The sequence below is a fragment of the Liolophura sinensis genome, unplaced genomic scaffold, assembly GCF_032854445.1.
Source record: "Liolophura sinensis isolate JHLJ2023 unplaced genomic scaffold, CUHK_Ljap_v2 scaffold_14, whole genome shotgun sequence".
In the NCBI taxonomy this organism is placed as follows: domain Eukaryota; kingdom Metazoa; phylum Mollusca; class Polyplacophora; order Chitonida; family Chitonidae; genus Liolophura; species Liolophura sinensis.
In genome coordinates this window covers 1,053,825-1,073,380 of record NW_027017953.1, presented here as the reverse complement: position 1 = coordinate 1,073,380, position 19,556 = coordinate 1,053,825, and the positions used below count along the sequence as shown (strand labels likewise).

At 40.5% G+C, this 19,556-nt stretch overlaps 1 protein-coding gene across 1 annotated transcript; it reads right to left on the bottom strand.

The window, feature by feature from the left end:
- Window positions 1-11: 11 nt before the first annotated feature.
- Window positions 12-14,772, bottom strand: LOC135481229 (serine palmitoyltransferase 1-like). Its single transcript, XM_064761057.1, has 14 exons — window positions 14,705-14,772; window positions 12,795-12,899; window positions 12,286-12,389; window positions 8,918-9,011; window positions 8,618-8,690; window positions 8,006-8,138; window positions 6,223-6,352; window positions 5,914-6,003; window positions 5,469-5,576; window positions 5,165-5,260; window positions 3,035-3,131; window positions 2,213-2,459; window positions 1,288-1,383; window positions 12-187 (listed from the first exon to the last, which is right to left on the bottom strand). The coding sequence occupies exons 1-14, from the start codon at window positions 14,765-14,767 to the stop codon at window positions 145-147; spliced, it is 1,479 nt and encodes a 492-aa protein (XP_064617127.1). The 5' UTR covers window positions 14,768-14,772; the 3' UTR covers window positions 12-144.
- Window positions 14,773-19,556: the final 4,784 nt, after the last annotated feature.

The following is a 19,556-nucleotide window of genomic DNA, read 5'->3' as shown; positions in this document are numbered from 1 at the left end:
ACAGCCCCCTTGCCTTTGATTTTGTGTTAACTCAAGTGTGGGCAGTGGTCAGATCCACTTCATCCAGTGACTTTCTCACCTTCATACCGTAGACCTCTGAATGACTGCTGACCATAGTTGTCCTCAGCGACCAGTAGGTGTGTACTAGTGGCTTTCCTTCACATACCAGTCGCCACCATTAGAGTAACTTAGAAACCAAGAAAACAGAGGTGTCTGGATCATACTGGTAGATTCGCTGGCATGACATGTATATGCAAAGTCTACAGGAGTCTACAACAGTGCTCTGATTTGCTTGATTCATGAGGAAGAAAAAATTCTGTCTCACGGGGCAGTTCTGATGAAGTTTCCTTATAATATCGTCTGAACATACATACTCTCACAAATGATAATTACAATGTATTAACGGTGTATTTCAGAATTCTGTGAAATACTAATTAACGCACCACCCAATTATGTATTTCCAGGTTCACATAAAATCAACAAGTTCTGTTTAAAGTTGGCCTTTTATGAAAAAACGTGTGACCATAAGCCTAAGATGAGACCTACTAGTCTTGTCAGAAAACAATATGTATCAAGTATAAAGCTTTCAGCAGAAAGAAAGAAAAATTGACACAAATTCTGACAATTTACTCTTTCCGATATGTTAGCAGAGGTATAAAAGCTTCATTCTGCTATCTTAGCTTAGAGATTAAAGCTTGGTTCTGCTATCTTAGAAGAGGTATTAAATCATGATTCTGTTATCCTAGCAGGTGTATTAAATCCTCATTCTTGTATCTTAGAAGAGGTATTAAAACATCTATCGTATATCTTAGCAGAGGTATAAAACCTTCATTCTGCTATCTTAGCTTAGATATTAAAACTTGGTTCTTCTATCTTAGCAGAGGTATTAAAACTTGGTTCTGTTATCTTAGCAGATGTATTAAATCTTCGTTCTTTTATCTTAGAAGAGGTATTAAATCTTCGTTTGTCTATCTTAGCAGAGGTATAAAAGCTTCATTCTGCTATCTTAGCTTAGATATTAAAACTTGGTTCTGCTATCTTAGCAGAGGTATTAAAACTTGGTTCTGCTATCTTAGCAGAGGTATTAAAACTTGGTTCTGTTATCTTAGCAGATGTATTAAATCTTCATTCTTCTATCTTAGCAGAGGTATTAAATCTTCGTTTGTCTATCTTAGCAAAGGTATTAAAACTTTGTTCTGCTATCTTAGCAAAGATAATAAAACTTCAAAGTAGTCTCACAATTTCACCTGACTGACTGAATGAGAAGTAAACTTGTGAGAATTGTACCTGGTGTTGAGGACAGCCTTACAGACAGAGGTGAGAACAGACACAGCCTTCTGGATCTCCTCATCTGACAGCTTACTGTTTACAGACACACGAATACTGAAACAGAAAAAGCAGTCATCAAACAACACTCATCAATCATACTCAACAATACAGAGCTTTTCATCTTCAACAGTCACACTTTGTCTGCCTAATGATCAAGTGGAATCAACAATGCACAAACAGCCAGCGCTATAATGAGACTGGTTCTTTTCTTTTTTTAATTTACTGACAGCAAGAATATTTACTGTGATTTCCACTGGTTCTAGATAAAGCAGGAACATTTCCTGCATATAAACAGCCAAGGTCGCGACTAAAATGGCAAACTATTAGTGTGACACCATTTAAGCCCTGATCATTCATTTCTCCACACCTAAATGTAAGCTCATTGCCATGACAGAGGCCAGGTTGACAAATCTCCAACAATTAGCCCTGTGTGCCTCAACATTTAGCCCTGGACACCTACCTGTGAGGTGGAAGTTTGTGCCTCAACATTTAGCCCTGAGCACCTACCTGGGAGCTGGAAGTTTGAGCCCGAATATTTAGCCCTGAGCACCTACCTGGGAGGTGGAAGTGTGTGCCTCAACATTTAGCCCTGAGCACCTACCTGGGAGGTGGTAGTTTGTGCCTCAACATTTAGCCCTGAGCACCTACCTGGGAGGTGGAAGTGTCTGCCTCAACATTTACACCTGAGCACCTACTTGGGAGGTGGAAGTGTGTGCCTCAACATTTATCCCTGAGCACCAACCTGGGAGGTGGTAGTTTGTGTCCCAACATTTAGCCCTGAGCACCTACCTGGGAGGTGAAAGTTTGTGCCCGAATATTTAGCCCTGAGCACCTACCTGGGAGGTGGAAGTGTCTGCCTCAACATTTATACCTGAGCAATTACCTGGGAGGTGGAAGTTTGTGCTCCTCTTTCTCCAGGTAGCGGGCCATGGTGAATGCCACCCCCCGGTCGATGGCTTTGTCAACGATGAGCTGAAGGGTGTGGTTATCCAGATCCCTCTCTGGGGAGGGGTCCAGTAAACGCAGGTGTTTGATGGGGGACACGCTCACCCCATCCACCTTCATCCCGGGGATCTGTGACAGGCCTTTGTGCACCTTCCTGCAGTTCTCACGCAGCCGCTCAAACATCTCTACAACACAATGTCCAACGTTACTTCTGTTTAATACCATTATGAGATCACTTAGGCAAAACTTCACTGAAGCCATATTTCTGAATAGTTGTAAATTTCTTGGAAATGATGTTGGCTATAGCTTATACAGCCACAAGAAAAGTTATGAAATACTGATTTACAAAATGGTCCCAGTTCAGCAAGTGCTGCTAAATAGCACAAACATTACATGATCATCAAAACAATTAAAATATATTACTAATTTCTTGTAAACCATGATAATAAAAACTTCATTCTCTACTGTGATCATGCTGTGCGCATTTCCTGGTTTCAATGTACAAACATCATGAGTATACCTTTGATCTATTTTTTTGTAACAAGCTACACGTTCTACAAAAAAACTAACAAAACAGAACAGCGAAACAGAATTCATCCATGTCTTTATGCACTCAAATATTAATAAGAAAAATCAAAATTAGCCATATCTCATTTATCATTATCATATTTTTACCAATTTTTTTTTTTTACCTTTTCACCAAATGTGTTACTCTCAAAAATCTACAGAGCCTTGTAAACGAAGATGGCAGAAGACTCACCTGGCTTTTCCTCCATGACATTAAGAGCCTGGATAGCTGCTGAGACAGTCATAGGTGGGGCAGAGGCAGAGAAACAATAACCCTGGCCTGACAGTCTCTGTAACACACAATCATTCATGTACGACCTGAAGGTCTGGCCACAGAGAGATGTTTCTCAAAGCTGACTGGGGCCTCACACAATGTCATGCCCTGGTCGTTTTAGTTTATTTAAATATTTGATTATTGTGCAACACTAAAGAATTTTTCACTCATCTCATGTCAGAGAGTTTTTCCTGGCCTACATGAACTCCGAGACAAACAAATCATAGAACATCAGGCCGCAGATGAAACAACAATTTTAAAATCTAAGATCGTGCAGTAATTCCATCGCCTGGATCCAGATTCCTTTTCTTAACAAGTAACAAGACACATACAACAGAAGATACAACTTTTGTCAGAAATTTATCTACAGTGAAATACCGAACTCTGTGTTACAAGTTCTTCTAGTTAAACGCCTTATTTGTCAGCCTCTGACACTATGACGCTATCTTAAAAATCACTTTAAAATTGTTATTTCTGAGGTAACAAGGTCAAAACACCGCTTGACAACGTAATTTCTGGGTAAACTTTCAGCTAAAATAACAGAAAGGAACATGCCAAGTTTAATGACTAAAATTTTGACTTAAGATCTACATTTGCTAATCAAAACGTTACAATAGACAAACAAAGGCAATTGACATCTCAGAAGTACTGTCACCTTACCCAACATTAGGGCCTGTACACCATACAGCAGCTTCATTTCAGAGTACCAGGTAACTGGTGCAATGTTGTTGTTGTTGTGAAAACATACAGAACTCCATTCATGCACTAAACCAAAAACCCCACTCAGAACAAAATCCAATACAGATTTTAGTGAATGTGTACATTCATCACAAACCCAAAACCCCAATCAAAGCAGAATCCAATACAGATTTGGTGGACAAGGTACATCCATCACAAACCCATAACCCCAATCAGAGCAGAATCCAATACAGATGTCAGTGGACAAGGTACATCCATCACAAACCCATAACCCCAATCAGAGCAGAATCCAATACAGATGTCAGTGGACAAGGTACATCCATCACAAACCCAAAACCCCAATCGAAACAGAATCCAATACAGATGTCAGTGGACAAGGTACATCCATCACAAACCCAAAACCCCAATCAGAACAGAATCCAATACAGATGTCAGGGGACAAGGTACATCCATCACAAACCCAAAACCCCAATCAGAGCAGAATCCAATACAGATGATGGCGGACATGTACATCCATCGAAAACCCAAAACCCCAATCGAAACAGAATCCAATACAGATGTCAGTGGACAAGGTACATCCATCACAAACCCAAAACCCCAATCAGAACAGAATCCAATACAGATGTCAGGGGACAAGGTACATCCATCACAAACCCAAAACCACAATCAGAGCAGAATACAATACAGATGATGGCGGGCATGTACATCCATCACAAACCCAAAACCACAATCAGAACAGAATACAATACAGATGTTGATGTACGTGTACATCCATTACAAACCCATAACCCCAATCAGAGCAGAATCCAATACAGATGTCCGTGGACAAGGTACATCCCTCACAAACCAAAAACCCCAATCAGAGCGGATCCAATACAGATGTCCGTGGACAAGGTACATCCATCACAAACCCAAAACCCCAATCAGAGCAGAATACAATACAGATGTCCGTGGACAAGGTACATCCATCACAAACCCAAAACCCCAATCGAAACAGAATCCAATACAGATGTCCATGGACAAGGTACATCCCTCACAAACCAAAAACCCCAATCAGAGCAGAATCCAATACAGATGATGGCGGACATGTACATCCATCACAAACCCAAAACCCCAATCAGAGCAGAATCCAATACAGATGTCAGGGGACAAGGTACATCCTTCACAAACCAAAAACCCCAATCAGAGCAGAATCCAATAGAGATGTTGGTGGATGTGGTACATCCATCACAAACCCAAAATCCAGATTTTGTGCAATGCTAATAATCCCTACACTTTCTAACACTCATCATTTTCTGCACCTGAAGACAGAATAATTAAACCTCAATGAATTCAGAGAATCCACCTTACCTGATGATCTACTACATATTTCTTGCCACAGCAGAATCCCCCCATGGAACTGATGGCCGTCTCCAGTGATGCTGCTATCAGGTCTATGTCTGACACCTGCGTGGAGAGAGAACACACCACATGCTTATATACAGGTAACTGTGTAACTTGCTCTTTGTGTCCAGTCCCAAAAAGCTCTCTTAACCACTGCAATGGTATCATTATGTCTTACAAATTTCATAACAAGCATTCTGGAAATATTGCTTTTCCAACATACTGGTTACCTACCAGTCTGAACCAAAAAAGACAACATAGAAAAACTCACTGGAACATTGAAATGTTCACTTATGCCCTTTCCTGTTGCTCCCAGAACACCGAATGAAAAACTCTCCTCCAGGAAGATGCGAACTTTGTACTTGTACTTGAATTCAATCTAAAATGAGAAAACGACTGTATATATAACTGAGAATATTGTCTATCCTGCAGGTATACCAAGCAGCAGAAATAGTTTTTGTCTAATGGGAAGTCTGCTAGATGTCTACTTCTGATAATAATAACTGAATGAAGAAGCCAAATCTTCAAAAGTTATGCACTGGTTTGTCTTATCTGACCGGTTTTCAAACTCAACATGACATTTTACAAAGTGAACATTTTAAATGTGATTAAAACCAGACAATATTTTGAGGAGAAAAAATGAAAGACAGGAAAACCCAAATTAATATCCCCTGCTGTTTGAGAAAGCTTGTGATAACAAGATTTCCTCCCCTTACCAGTTTGGGAAGAGGGCAAATACTGCCAGACTTGGCGTATATTCCTTCTACAACCAAAAACCTCCTCGTCACTTTGGCCTTTCGAGGATTCTGCAAAATACATCAAAGCAAGATGTATACATGTGTGAGGCAAAGCAAATCTACATATCCTCATAGGTCTACTTCAGCACAACCATGGGAATTGTATTTTTACCTTGTCTTTCCAGACAGTATTGCAACTTCAAAGAGCAAATGTCACTGCCATACTACATTCTCAATCCGTACCATGAACAATAAATAGTTTTCACGTGACAAAAAAGTTATAAATACCTTTCTATCATCGTCTTGTTGAATCTTCAGTAATCTCTCCAGGTCCTGCATATCATTGTGCTTGAAGTAGCAGATTTTACTGCGTGAGGCAACCAGTCCCTTCTGTATGGCAAAGCACACTCCTTCATCACTGAAACACAGGTCAACATCACAATTACACACATAAACACTCCTTCATCACTGAAACACAGGTTAACATTACAATTACACACATAAACACTCCTTCATCACTGAAACACAGGTCAACATCCCATTAACACACATAAACACTCCTTCATCACTGAAACACAGGTCAACATCCCATTAACACACATAAACACTCCTTCATCACTGAAACACAGGTCAACATCACAATTACACACATAAACACTCCTTCACCACTGAAACACAGGTCAACATTACAATTACACACATAAACACTCCTTCATCACTGAAACACAGGTCAACATCACAATTACACACATAAACACTCCTTCATCACTGAAACACAGGTCAACATCCCATTAACACACATAAACACTACTTCATCACTGAAACACAGGTCAACATCCCATTAACACACATAAACACTCCTTCATCACTGAAACACAGGTCAACATCCCATTAACACACATAAACACTCCTTCAATCACAATTACACACATAAACACTCCTTCATCACTGAAACACAGGTCAACATTACAATTACACACATAAACACTCCTTCATCACTGAAACACACGTCAACATCCCATTAACACACATAAACACTCCTTCATCACTGAAACACAGGTCAACATCACAATTACACACATAAACACTCCTTCATCACTGAAACACAGGTCAACATTACAATTACACACATAAACACTCCTTCATCACTGAAACACAGGTCAACATCCCATTAACACACATAAACACTCCTTCATCACTGAAACACAGGTCAACATCCCATTAACACACATAAACACTCCTTCATCACTGAAACACAGGTCAACATTACAATTACACACATAAACACTCCTTCATCACTGAAACACAGGTCAACATCACAATTACACACATAAACACTCCTTCATCACTGAAACACAGGTCAACATCCTATTAACACACATAAACACTCCTTCATCACTGAAACACAGGTCAACATCCCATTAACACACATAAACACTCCTTCATCACTGAAACACAGGTCAACATCACAATTACACACATAAACACTCCTTCATCACTGAAACACAGGTCAACATTACAATTACACACATAAACACTCCTTCATCACTGAAACACAGGTCAACATCCCATTAACACACATAAACACTCCTTCATCACTGAAATACAGGTCAACATCCCATTAACGCACATAAACGGAAGGTTCTAGCGTGCACACTGATGGAAACAGGCAGATCACTGTATGGAAAAACATGAACAGATGCCAGTTGACACTTGATTGCTATAGTAATTACATCTTAGGAGGGTGTTCTGGAACAGTGGCCCTAGATCTTGAGATCTGAACTTCATACTAAAAATTTTCAATTCTATCATGGAAGTGGAAGGCAAATCTTAGCATCAAAATAAATATTGATTTGGAAAGTCACAATTTTTGCACAGTAAACTGCTTTGAAGTTAAGGTGCCACCGTATCTGGTCATGTACTTCAGAAACATCTAACCATAAAGACACAATCAACCTGACTGGTCAAGAGTTAACCATCTTACAGCAGGTCTGATCATAACAGCTGAGCCAGTTATAAGACGGATAAGTTAGTGATCTGTAGAGCTCATATGGAGACAGAGGCACCTTACCAGAATATGACATCCCCTCGTTTGGAATACGCTGGGATGGCGCTGGCTATTGTAGCAAACCCGTAAGAGTATACAATAGCTTCCTCACAACCCATATACTTGGCTAAGCGCTCCTCCAGCTCCAAATGAACATCTGAAACCACAAACACACAAGTCTTAAAATGACTGTATGCCACTATGATCCTTTTACTCATTTATTTGATTGGCAATTTACATCATACTCAAGAACAGAAATACAAACAATATTCATGCCTTGATTCATCAATACATACGATGATCTTACCTTATTTACCCATTTATCCTACAGACGCTCATAAAGCAAATATTTCAAAATGTCAGTCAGATTTTGGGACAGAAACCACAAAACACATGAATTTAAAAAACTGAGATCAGGACAATATTAGTAATAAAACAAAGAGTGTACAAAATTTGAACAGTCTTACACGCTGTGACATCTACCCACAGGCCGGTGCAAATCCACATGCCTGCATAACTGCGACTACAGACAAATGTTTGAATCAGTCTGTTTAATCTGAGAGAGACATGGATACAATTTCCATGGTTACCTGGCATCTCACACATTGCTTACGGGTTCACTACAAGCCCTCTTACCCATAGTTCCATAAAATCCCCGAGGACCACATGAGCCCACCCCATATTTCTTCAGGGCCACCACCACTGCATCCTGTAAATGTCACAACAGAAATAGCTAGCAATATGCATACGTACACGTATATATAACCACAAATGTATCTGACCAAGAAAATCAACTTAATACATGTGTACATTGACGGAATAGTTATACTATAAAAAAAACTTACAACTGGAAAAAGAAATTCCTGAGTTTTCTGTTTTAGGTATAAACAATTATGACAAAAACAAAAAATGTGCGTAAGTGTAAGTTTATCTTACCTCTACTGACTTATCATTGACTAAACCCAGGAAGTTAAAAGTGGCCATGTTGAGGCATTCATGACTTCTGATATTCACATATTTCCCAGCACGCCTGGAGAAGACAGTAAAAAAAAAAACAACACAATTTAAGAGAACAGCAAATGAAGGTTTAATTGATTTATTTGTTTTATTGGTGTTTTACACCATGCTAAAGAATATTTCACTTATATGTTATGGTGAGAGGAAATTTGAGCCTATTACAGATTCAGGTTCTCGAGAGTTCCATGTGGGCCCGCTCACCCATATACCGAAAATTAAAGTTAGAATTCTGGCTGTGAACGCCCTTCGCGTACGTAAGTGTTGGACGAATGAAGCGTGTTCTCAATGCATCCATGCCGAATTTTGTTTTAAGTGAAATAGGAAGAAATTTATCATTTTATATGGTGCACTAGATTTGCACTCAGTACATGTGAGTGCTTTGAGCCAGAAGATGTACATTGTTTAAATCAAAAGGATTATACTGATAAACACTAAATCCAGATTAGGACTCCAGTCTCGAGATGTCTTGGTGGGTGGAGAGGGGTAAGGCGTTGTTTTACAAGTTCTTAATCCGATTAGCTTTAATCTCATAAAGCCATTTTGTCATGGTAAAGACATGCTCAAGCATATCAACTATCACCAGTATGAGCACATCTTAGACTAGGCCCTTCATCTCTGTGACCATTTCATTGTTGCCTCTCTTCTCAAAACAAATCTGTTTATACAAAAAATTTAATATCAAAAACGGGTTTAATACAGGCCTATATTTTATAAATAGTGCTTACATGGATACTTTATTTATTCCTTGACTTTGGCTTTGTGCGAGACCGATGATTTGCTAACAAAAACCTATGGTATGTACACGTTTGGCCCCATGCCTGTGTGTTACTGGGTAGCCTGTTTTTAGGCCCACATGCGGTAACCTTACATTGTGACAGGTGCGCTGGTTAATGCTTACTGTGATTGACATAAACTACTGACACGTTATTGAGAACACGCTCCATTCGGCCAACACTTTTGTACGTGAAGACTGTTCACTGCCAGGATTCTAACCTCAATTTCTGGTATATGTGCAAAAGCCCCCACACGAAATTCCTCAGAACCTGACATTGTAATGGGCTGTATATGCTTGTGGAAACCCATGACCATCTGCAGGTTGCTGACAAACTTTCCCATGTACAGAACATGGGTATGTAATGTCGTGCTAATCTAGTAACACTGTGTGACATATGTACTTTGGCTGTCAATGCTTTAGTGCCACATCTACCAATGACCTAGAAGCTCACATTCCACTGCCCTACTACCAAACATCCAAGATAAGAGAGCAGCTTGTTTCACCTTGTGTTCCAATGGGTTCAAATGACCATGTAACATGTAATGTCAGACGTACATAAAATGAGAGAAATGTGCCATGATCTCTTTATGATTCTGCTATCTACATGTAGGTACTTCCACCCCAAACTGATAAATGCATATGGTCACAGCAATAGCAGAAGTGATATTTCCATTATAGACAGAATGCACCAAAACGCATTCTTACAGTAATCTCTGATCGTGATATGCAGACTACAAATTACTGTCCATAATTCATCAGTATTGCTTGTCTATGTTTAAAAACATCCCCCCAGTAACCAGAGTACAGACATGCATATAGCGCAGTATCAAACTTCTCTCTATTCATCTGCTTCTGGTAATGTTGATGTTCTGTCAACTTCACAAAGCCAATTTTGACTTAAGTGAGAAACAGCTTGTGGAATCAGCCCCTCGTGTAGAGGGTAAGGGAGTGAGGAAGGGCTTGTGGAATCAGCCCCTCATGTAGACGGTCAGGGAGTGAGGAAGGGCTTGTGGAATCAGCCCCTCATGTAGACGGTCAGGGAGTGAGGAAGGGCTTGTGGAATCAGCCCCTCATGTACAGGGTCAGGGAGTAAGGAAGGGCTTGTGGAATCAGCCCCTCATGTACAGGGTCAGGGAGTGAGGAAGGGCTTGTGGAATCAGCCCCTCATGTACAGGGTCAGGGAGTAAGGAAGGGCTTGTGGAATCAGCCCCTCATGTAGAGGGTCAGGTAGTGAGGAAGGTCTTGTAGAATCAGGCCCTCATGTAGAGGGTCAGGGAGTGAGGAAGGGCTTGTGGAATCAGCCCCTCATGTAGAGGGTCAGGGAGTAAGGAAGGGCCTGTGGAATCAGCCCCTCATGTACAGGGTCAGGGAGTGAGAAAGGTCTTGTGGAATCAGCCCCTCGTGTAGAGGGTAAGGGAGTGAGGAAGGGCTTGTGGAATCAGCCCCTCGTGTAGAGGGTAAGGGAGTGAGGAAGGGCTTGTGGAATCAGCCCCTCATGTAGAGGGTCAGGGAGTGAGGAAGGGCTTGTGGGATCAGCCCCTCATGTAGAGGGTAAGGGAGTGAGGAAGGGTTTGTGGAATCAACCCCTCATGTAGAGGGTCAGGGAGTAAGGAAGGGCTTGTGGAATCAGCCCCTCATGTACAGGGTCAGGGAGTGAGGAAGGGCTTGTGGAATCAGCCCCTCATGTAGACCGTCAGGGAGTGAGGAAGGTCTTGTGGAATCAGCCCCTCATGTAGAGGGTCAGGGAGTGAGGAAGGTTTTGTGGAATCAGCCCCTCATGTAGAGGGTAAGGGAGTGAGGAAGAGCTTGTGGAATCAGCCCCTCATGTAGAGGGTAAGGGAGTGAGGAAGGTCTTTTGGAATCAGCCCCTCATGTATAGGGTAAGGGAGTGAGGAAGGGTTTGTGGAATCAGCCCCTCATGTAGAGGGTAAGGGAGTGAGGAAGGTCTTTTGGAATCAGCCCCTCATGTATAGGGTCAGGTAGTGAGAAAGGTCTTGTGGAATCAGCCCCTCATGTAGAGGGTCAGGGAGTGAGGAAGGGCTTGTGGAATCAGCCCCTCATGTAGACCGTCAGGGAGTGAGGAAGGTCTTGTGGAATCAGCCCCTCGTGTAGAGGGTAAAGGAGTGAGGAAGGTCTTGTGGAATCAGCCCCTCGTGTAGAGGGTCAGGAAGTGAGGAAGGGTTTGTGGAATCAGCCCCTCATGTAGAGGGTAAAGGAGTGAGGAAGGTCTTGTGGAATCAGCCCCTCATGTATAGGGTCAGGGAGTAAGGAAGGGCTTGTGGAATCAGCCCCTCATGTAGAGGGTCAGGTAGTGAGGAAGGTCTTGTAGAATCAGGCCCTCATGTAGAGGGTCAGGTAGTGAGAAAGGTCTTGTGGAATCAGCCCCTCATGTAGACCGTCAGGGAGTGAGGAAGGGCTTGTGGAATCAGGCCCTCATGTAGAGGGTCAGGTAGTGAGGAAGGTCTTGTAGAATCAGGCCCTCATGTAGAGGGTAAGGTAGTGATACCCATACCCATGTATTATGTTTCTCTCCATAGCCAGGAGGACTGGGTGGTCAGGGGGTGTGTCTGGTACCAGAGGTTCAGGGGTCCATTCTGCTATCAGCTCATCTTTCTCCTACAATAGTCAACAGAGTCATCAACAGAACAAATACCTCACATGGAGAAAATGATGGATACAATTTAAGGCTGGACAAGTGACTCCTGCAGGCATAGTTTTTTTATTCCACTGGCAAACCTTTCCTCATTTCCTCTCACATTCTCCAGCCATCTTTGTTTAATGTTAACTCATTAACAATGTTTACATCTATTAGAATTGGACACATATGTTACTTTTTATAAACTCTGTCAAATGAACCTTAAAGACAGAGGCCACCTGAGAATGAACTGAATAGAAAAAAATAAATCAAATACAATTGTTTTCTTCATCTGGTACAATTATAGTCAGTCTGGCAGCAAAAAATCATCGCTCAACATAAACAACAGGAACATTTTTCCTCTAGCTGTATTTAATGAACCCTACCTTCTCTGTTAAAATCTCTTTTGCTGGACTGTAGCTTTTGGAGAATATCAGTTTTATGATCCATACGATCAGCAGAGCTTCAAATATGAGATGATAAGCCGGGGCCTACAATAAAAAACATAAGTCACCTAAAAACACAGAATAACCAATGAATGCTTAATGGAAAATCTTGCTCAATCCATAATTACACCAAAACCACAAATTTTTACAAACTCATTTTTCCAAGTGAACACATCTACTATTTTATTAAATATAAAAACATAATAAAAACTTTTCATGTACTGACATGATTTACTGTACATTTGTAATTATGTTGTGCATGAATGTTATAAAAAGACTACACTGCAAGAATGTTTATAGTTCCTTTGTTCTGAAGACTTCCTCCAAACTAGTGTAAAAGAAGAAATTACAGTCTTCATCAGATTCTCTTATTTGCCATTCCCTGGCACACATTTAGTTTATTGTTGGGGACTAAAAATTATAAATTTAAAGGCAATTACTAATGAGTCTGATTTCAAGTGAATGTGCAAATGTTCTCAGTTATTTAAACCATGTCAACAATCAGTTCAGTAATGCAAAATGTTTCAGGTTACCCATACCAATTTATCCATCAGCATGAAATCACAATTAATATGGTAGTCTTCACCCAAAGTGGATTTTGACTTGGTAATCTGCTTGAATCAACTCTCAAAATTCAGTAAACCCTGAACGTCGAGTTTCAAATATCAACATCAACTTTTTGCATAGAATTTTGGCATTTACCAAAGTTTGTGAGCACAACTTCGAAATTCTTAATTCAGCTTAGAAAGGAATAAAAAAGAACTTAAATTTTTAGAGCAGTTAAGTTTTGTTACTGTCAGACCTCACTCAGTGAGTGAGTGCTTGGGGTTGAACGTCGTACTTAATTTTTCAGCCATATGACGACCAAGGAATCCTTGGAGTGCATGTAATGTGCCTCCTTTTGCAGGACGGATTTCCACCACTCTTTTATCTAGCTGCTTCACTGAGACGACATACCAAGGACAAGTAAGCAGCCCGGCCAGAACCATTATACTGATATGGGTCAGTCAGTAGTTGCACTTCTCCTTCATGCTAAACGCCAAGCGAGGATGTTACAACTTCCTCTTTTAAAGTTTTAGATGCGATTCGACCCAGGATTGACCCTGGATCTACCACTCCTGAAGTGGACGCTCTGTCAACTGTGCGTTCAGGACCGGTGACTTCACTCAGATCTGTTCCATTGAGTAGAAGTTCTGAAATGTGCGGCGATTTTTTTGATAGGTGGGAATTGACTAACTGAGACATGGAAATCGGACTAAGGTTGCAACTAGTACCAGACTGCTAAGACATTGGGTCTGGCAAAGTTTTGCTTAGCCAAAAATAGCCCCAAAACAACAGGTTAGGCATTTACACCACTTTACTTAAACACCCTAAATTTTATTCATCTGATCAGTGTCTCACACTGTAATCAAGAATATTTCATTCATACGACATCGCCCAGGACGATGGTGGGAGGGCATTGGGGGATGACCCTAAATGAAATCTGTCTTGTATATTTATGTAACAAATGCAAGAAAACTAAATAATCACAAGTGAAATAAATAAAACTAGTAATGTTAGCGTGCATTAACGCCCTCCATTTTAACAGACTATGATACATATTACAAATAGTGCTAAATTAGCCGCGATAATAATAATCGTTTTATCACTATGATATACTGATGTTAAACGTCAACACCCCACCCTACACGTCGTTGTTGTTCTAATGACGCCGCCTTGAGGGTGACAAATACCACTTAGAGAAAAATGGTTATTGTCGGACAAAAATACGAAAAATTAAGTAGGAGCACTGAGTACCGATTGTTATTTTGCGCGTATGGCGTTTTCACTGGAAAATAGCGATTAATTACCTGAAGAACAGCCTGAAACATCTCGTACATGTTGTAAGTGGCTGGGATGATCGCCATGATCATGGTTACTCACGAGCGAAGTGCGGAGAGCGGCGTCAGAAGGGAGATCACTCTAACTGACCACGCATTGTCGACGTGCTCAAGCCTGTCTGTGGTTGGCAGGGGGAGAAGAGGACCATTCAAACACATGGTCTGCTGGCTCTTGTGAAACGGCCAACTTTCAACGTGCCAGTCCTTGCAAGAAAGCAAGGCAATTCCATTTGATTTCTGACAGTGAAAGCATGGAACAATAAATGCCTCTTTACAACTGGATAAATTAACACTTGTAACGAAGTTAACTTTGTAGTAGGTGTATTACAAAATTATTTAGGCACTAAATTCTGTGCTATATTCATAAAATGAAATTCGTAATAATGTTATTACTGTTAGAATGAAATAAATTAATTACATATTGTTGCCCAACAAGTTCAATTTGAACTTTATAAAAGTATAAAATATGAAATCACAAATTAACCCCAAATTATGACAATATCCAGCTGGATTTAGCATTGCAGGAGGGCTTTTTAATGTCATCAACATTTAGGCTTTAATAACACCTTCTGAGTGCATTAGCTTGATGTTTTGGTGTTTAGCTTGCTGTTTTGGTGTTTAGCTTTCTGTGTGGGCATTTGGGCAGTTGGTTACTGCACGGCCGGATGTTCGTCTCTCTGGGTGATCTGCTTTCTGTTCAGGTGTTTCGCTTACTGTTTGGATGTTCTATTTACCACTGATTTGGATGTTTCTCCTTCTGTTCAGGGTTTTCCATTCACTGTTGGCCAGGCGTTCCAGTTTCTGTTTGAGTGTTTCATTGACTGCTGGACCAGATGTTCCTGTTGCTGTTTGGGTGTTCCATTGACTGCTGGACCAGATGTTCCCGTTTCTGTCTGGGTGTTTCATTATTCACTGGGCTGGGTGTTCTCTTTTCATTTTTCTGCTGGCCAGGTTTCCTTTTTCTGTTTTGGGTGTTCCATTTGCTGCTGGGTGTCATGTTCCTGTTTTGGTTTGGATGTTACATTTACCACTGAGCCAGGTTTCCTTTTTCTGTTTGGATGTTCCATTTGCTGCTGGGCTAGGTGTTCCTGTTTTTGTTTGGGTGTTCCATTCGCTGCTGGGTGTAAGATATTCCTGTTTTGGTTTGGATGTTTCATTTACCACTGGGCCAGGTTTCCATTTTCTGCTTGGATGTTCCATTTGCTGCTGGGCCAGGTGTTCCTGTTTCTGTTTGGGTGTTCCATTCACTGCTGGGCTATGTGTTCCTGTTTCTGTTTGGTGTTCTGTTTGCTGCTGGGCTGGGTGGTCTTGTGTCTATTTAAATGTTTCAGTTACCGATGGGCCTGATGTTTTGATATTTTGATGTCTGGCTTTCTGCTTGGGTGTTATGTTTTGAAGTTTAAATGTTCTGTGGTTACCACATGATGGGTTTTCTGCCAGCTGCTTGGGTGATCTGCTTATTGGTGAGCCAGGAGTTTCTCTTCCTTTTTGAGTGTTCTGCTTCCTGTTTGGGTGTTCTGCTTCCTGTTTGGACGTTCCTCTTACTGTTTGGACGTTCCGCTTACTGTTTGGGTGTACTGCTAGCTGTTTGGGTGTTCTGCTTACAGTATGGGTCTTCCTGTTACTGTTAGGGTGTACTGTTGGCTGTTCTGCTTACTGTTTGGGTGTTCCTCTTTCTGTTTGGGTGTTCTGCTTACTGTTTGGGTGTTCCTCTTTCTGTTTGAATGTTCCTCTTTCTGTTTGGGTGTTCTGCTTACTTTTTGGGTGTTCCGCATACTGTTTGGGTGTTCCTCTTTCTGTTTGAATGTTCCTCTTACCGCTTGAATATTCTGTTTACTGCAGGGCTGGGCGTTTTCAACATTTGCTTTTTTGCTTGCTGTTTGGGTGTTCCTCTTCCTGTTTGGATTTTCTGCTTACTCTTTAGCTGTTCCTCTACCTGTTTGGGTGTTTGGGTGTTCAGCTTATAGTATGGGTGTTCCTCTTACTGTTTAGATGTTCCTTTTACTGTTCGGGTGTTCCTCTTACTGTTTGGGTGTTCTGCTTACTGTTTGGTGTTCCTCTTCCTGTTTGGCTGTTCTGCTTACTGTTTGGGTGTTTCTCTTCCTGTTTGGCTGTTTGGGTGTTATGCTTACTGTTTCAGTGTTCCTCTTTCTGTTTGAATGTTCCTCTTATTGCTTGAATATTCTGTTTACTGCTGGGCTGGGCGTTTTAACGTTTACTTTTTTGTTTTGGTGATCAGTTACCACCAAGCTGAGTGTTTGCTCTGTCTGCCTGGGTGTTGTTGGCTGTTTTTCTGGCTGTTTGCTTAGTGTTGTCCTATCTTTCTGTTAGAGTCCTAATCGTCTGTCATGATGTTCGTCTTTCTGTTTGAGATTAGGTGTTCCGTGTTTTGCTTATCATTCAGCCGGATGTTCAATTTACTGTTGTTAGGGGTTTTGTTCGTAAGTCTATCAAATAAATGTCATTAGATCATTTTTTCTGGTGCTTAATCTTACCTTTTTCCAGGTGAATGTCATCTTACCTTTAGACCTAAGAACACCTGTCTAACAGACTTTCCCACATAAGTCCAGAGAGGAAGCCAGCATGAGCTGGACTTGAACTCATAGCAACCGCATTGATGAGAAGTTCTTGGGTCATTGCACCATGCTGGCACGTTAAGCACCTTGACCACAGAGGACCCTTCAAGCATTTCAATGACCTAGTATCGGATGTCCACCAACACTTTCAAAAACCATTCACTTTCAGTACAAAAATGGACACTATTTTGCTTTTTAACACTTTTCCACAGAAGTCTTATAAAAACTTAAGTTCATCCAAGGGACAAAACAACCAAACCATTATGACAAACAAAACAAAAAAGAGACAAAAAGAGTCTGAACTTTCATCAAACTAAAGGTAACAAAATGTTTAAGTTTGAGTTTAACAAACAGTATTTATTGGATGGTGAGACAAACCACTGTACATCTGAAACATTGGATAAGTCTATATGAAACATTTGGATTGATATCATAAACTCAGAATTCAGACAGCGACAGAACTGTACAGGTATATCCATGTGAGACGTACACATGTAAAGCTATAACATTTTACCTCTATATACAAGACATGGTCAACACGTAGTTCTAGACACAATATGAATAAATGTATGGAATCCAAAGTCTGTATAAAATGGACACAAAAAAATACTTGGACACATTTTATAACTAGATTTTCCACAATCCACAAATGACTCCATTTGACATTTGCTTTTAAATCTAACCAAATCATTTTCTTCTCTAAGAAGCTCTTGAAAAGCCCTGATACTTCTATATCAACAATCCAGTGAAGCATTACACCTTTATGACACCTGAACCTGGTCTGTCCTTCATAGACTGTGATATCAGCTGCTTCCAACATAATAATCATTTCCTGACAAAACAGTATGAATATTTATATAATATTTATATTAGAGTTTTATGTTGTACTGGGCATTACAATCACAGAGTATTAAGGGAGACAACTGTCATGGGAAAGACAGGAATGCAGTACAATGTACGATTTGAGAATAGAAGGAAATATAAATGAAATAAGCCCTCAGCATACTAGTAAGAATAGGAGAATGAGCCCGGTTAACAAATACGTACTACAGAGATTTTTTTAAAGATTGGCAGCAGCTAGAAGTCAGTTTTTTGCCATTTACACAAATGCTGCAGTTACTTAGGTGAATGTGTATCCAATGATCACTCTGCCTCGAGAGTGCAACAGAACAGTTTTCTAGCCTCTGGTGCTTAGCCCGATATCTGTGGGAGCTAACAGAGATGGGTCTCTGATCTGGCCTAGAGCACCTGACATATTCATCTGAGCTGGTCATTTTGGTATCATTCTAACTAAGCAGAACCTTCAGCCGTGCACACTAATAAATCAGGAGAGTCAAGGAAATTTTATTTATACGATTTGTGAAACAAGAGGACACGTGCAGGTAGTTTTGTAGAGGACAATAAACGTGCACATAGAAACATTGCCGTGTACATTGGAAAGTTTAGTCCTGACTTGCCATTTAAATATTACACTTCATGAAATTGACAATTTTTAACTTTCATCTACCATTTTACTCCAAACCATATTACAATGATTGTTGATCATGCCAATCCCAGACATTACACCGAACACTTCTTAACAGGGTTGTCTCCCCTCTTGTAAATGAAATTCTTTCCCACCAGCAGCCTAAAATTGCACCTTGTCCTAAGTTACAGCTTAAAATCATTATCAGCCCAAAGCAAGCGTCTCCACATTTCCCCTGAAATGCTGAGAATTACAGAATGCTAACTGGGCTTTGAACTCTATGTAATACACTGAACAATCTGCATCAGAAAAGCCACTGAAGACTCAAGTTATTCGCCAGCAAGTAGTGTAACATACAGCGCAAAACTAATGATTTCATGTAAAGCAATTTCATGTAAAGCAAACTATATATATGTAGAATATATAAATCTATACTGAACAAATAAACCTTTTCAACTTTCTACATCTTTGTATTTCGACTGTAATTGCTGCAAATGTCTTGTTCTTATAGAGGAATGAAGTATAACAGTTGGACAGGTTTTATATACAGGCACATTTCCAGGAAAACTCACTGGCTAGATGGATGTGTAGTATTGTCGTCAACCCAACCAATCGGATTGAGCGACTTATTGAATTAAAGTCTGCCTTACTCTTTAGGGGAAATCAAGAGGGATTAATAAACGTTGGGATAACGAAAGCTTTATCTCACCCCCTAAGCGGGTTAAGGCAAATCTCACCAAAAACTGCCAATTAGAATATTCTCCTTTTTATATCTACTTAC

Coding starts and splice junctions, on each gene's coding strand:
- LOC135481229 (XM_064761057.1), bottom strand. CDS start 14,767: ATGATCATGGCGATCATCCCAGCCACTTACAACATGTACGAGATGTTT. Junction 12,390..12,794: donor AAGAGATTTTAACAGAGAAG/GTAGGGTTCATT, acceptor TGACTATTGTAG/GAGAAAGATGAGCTGATAGC. Junction 9,012..12,285: donor GAGAGAAACATAATACATGG/GTATGGGTATCA, acceptor TGTCTTCTCCAG/GCGTGCTGGGAAATATGTGA.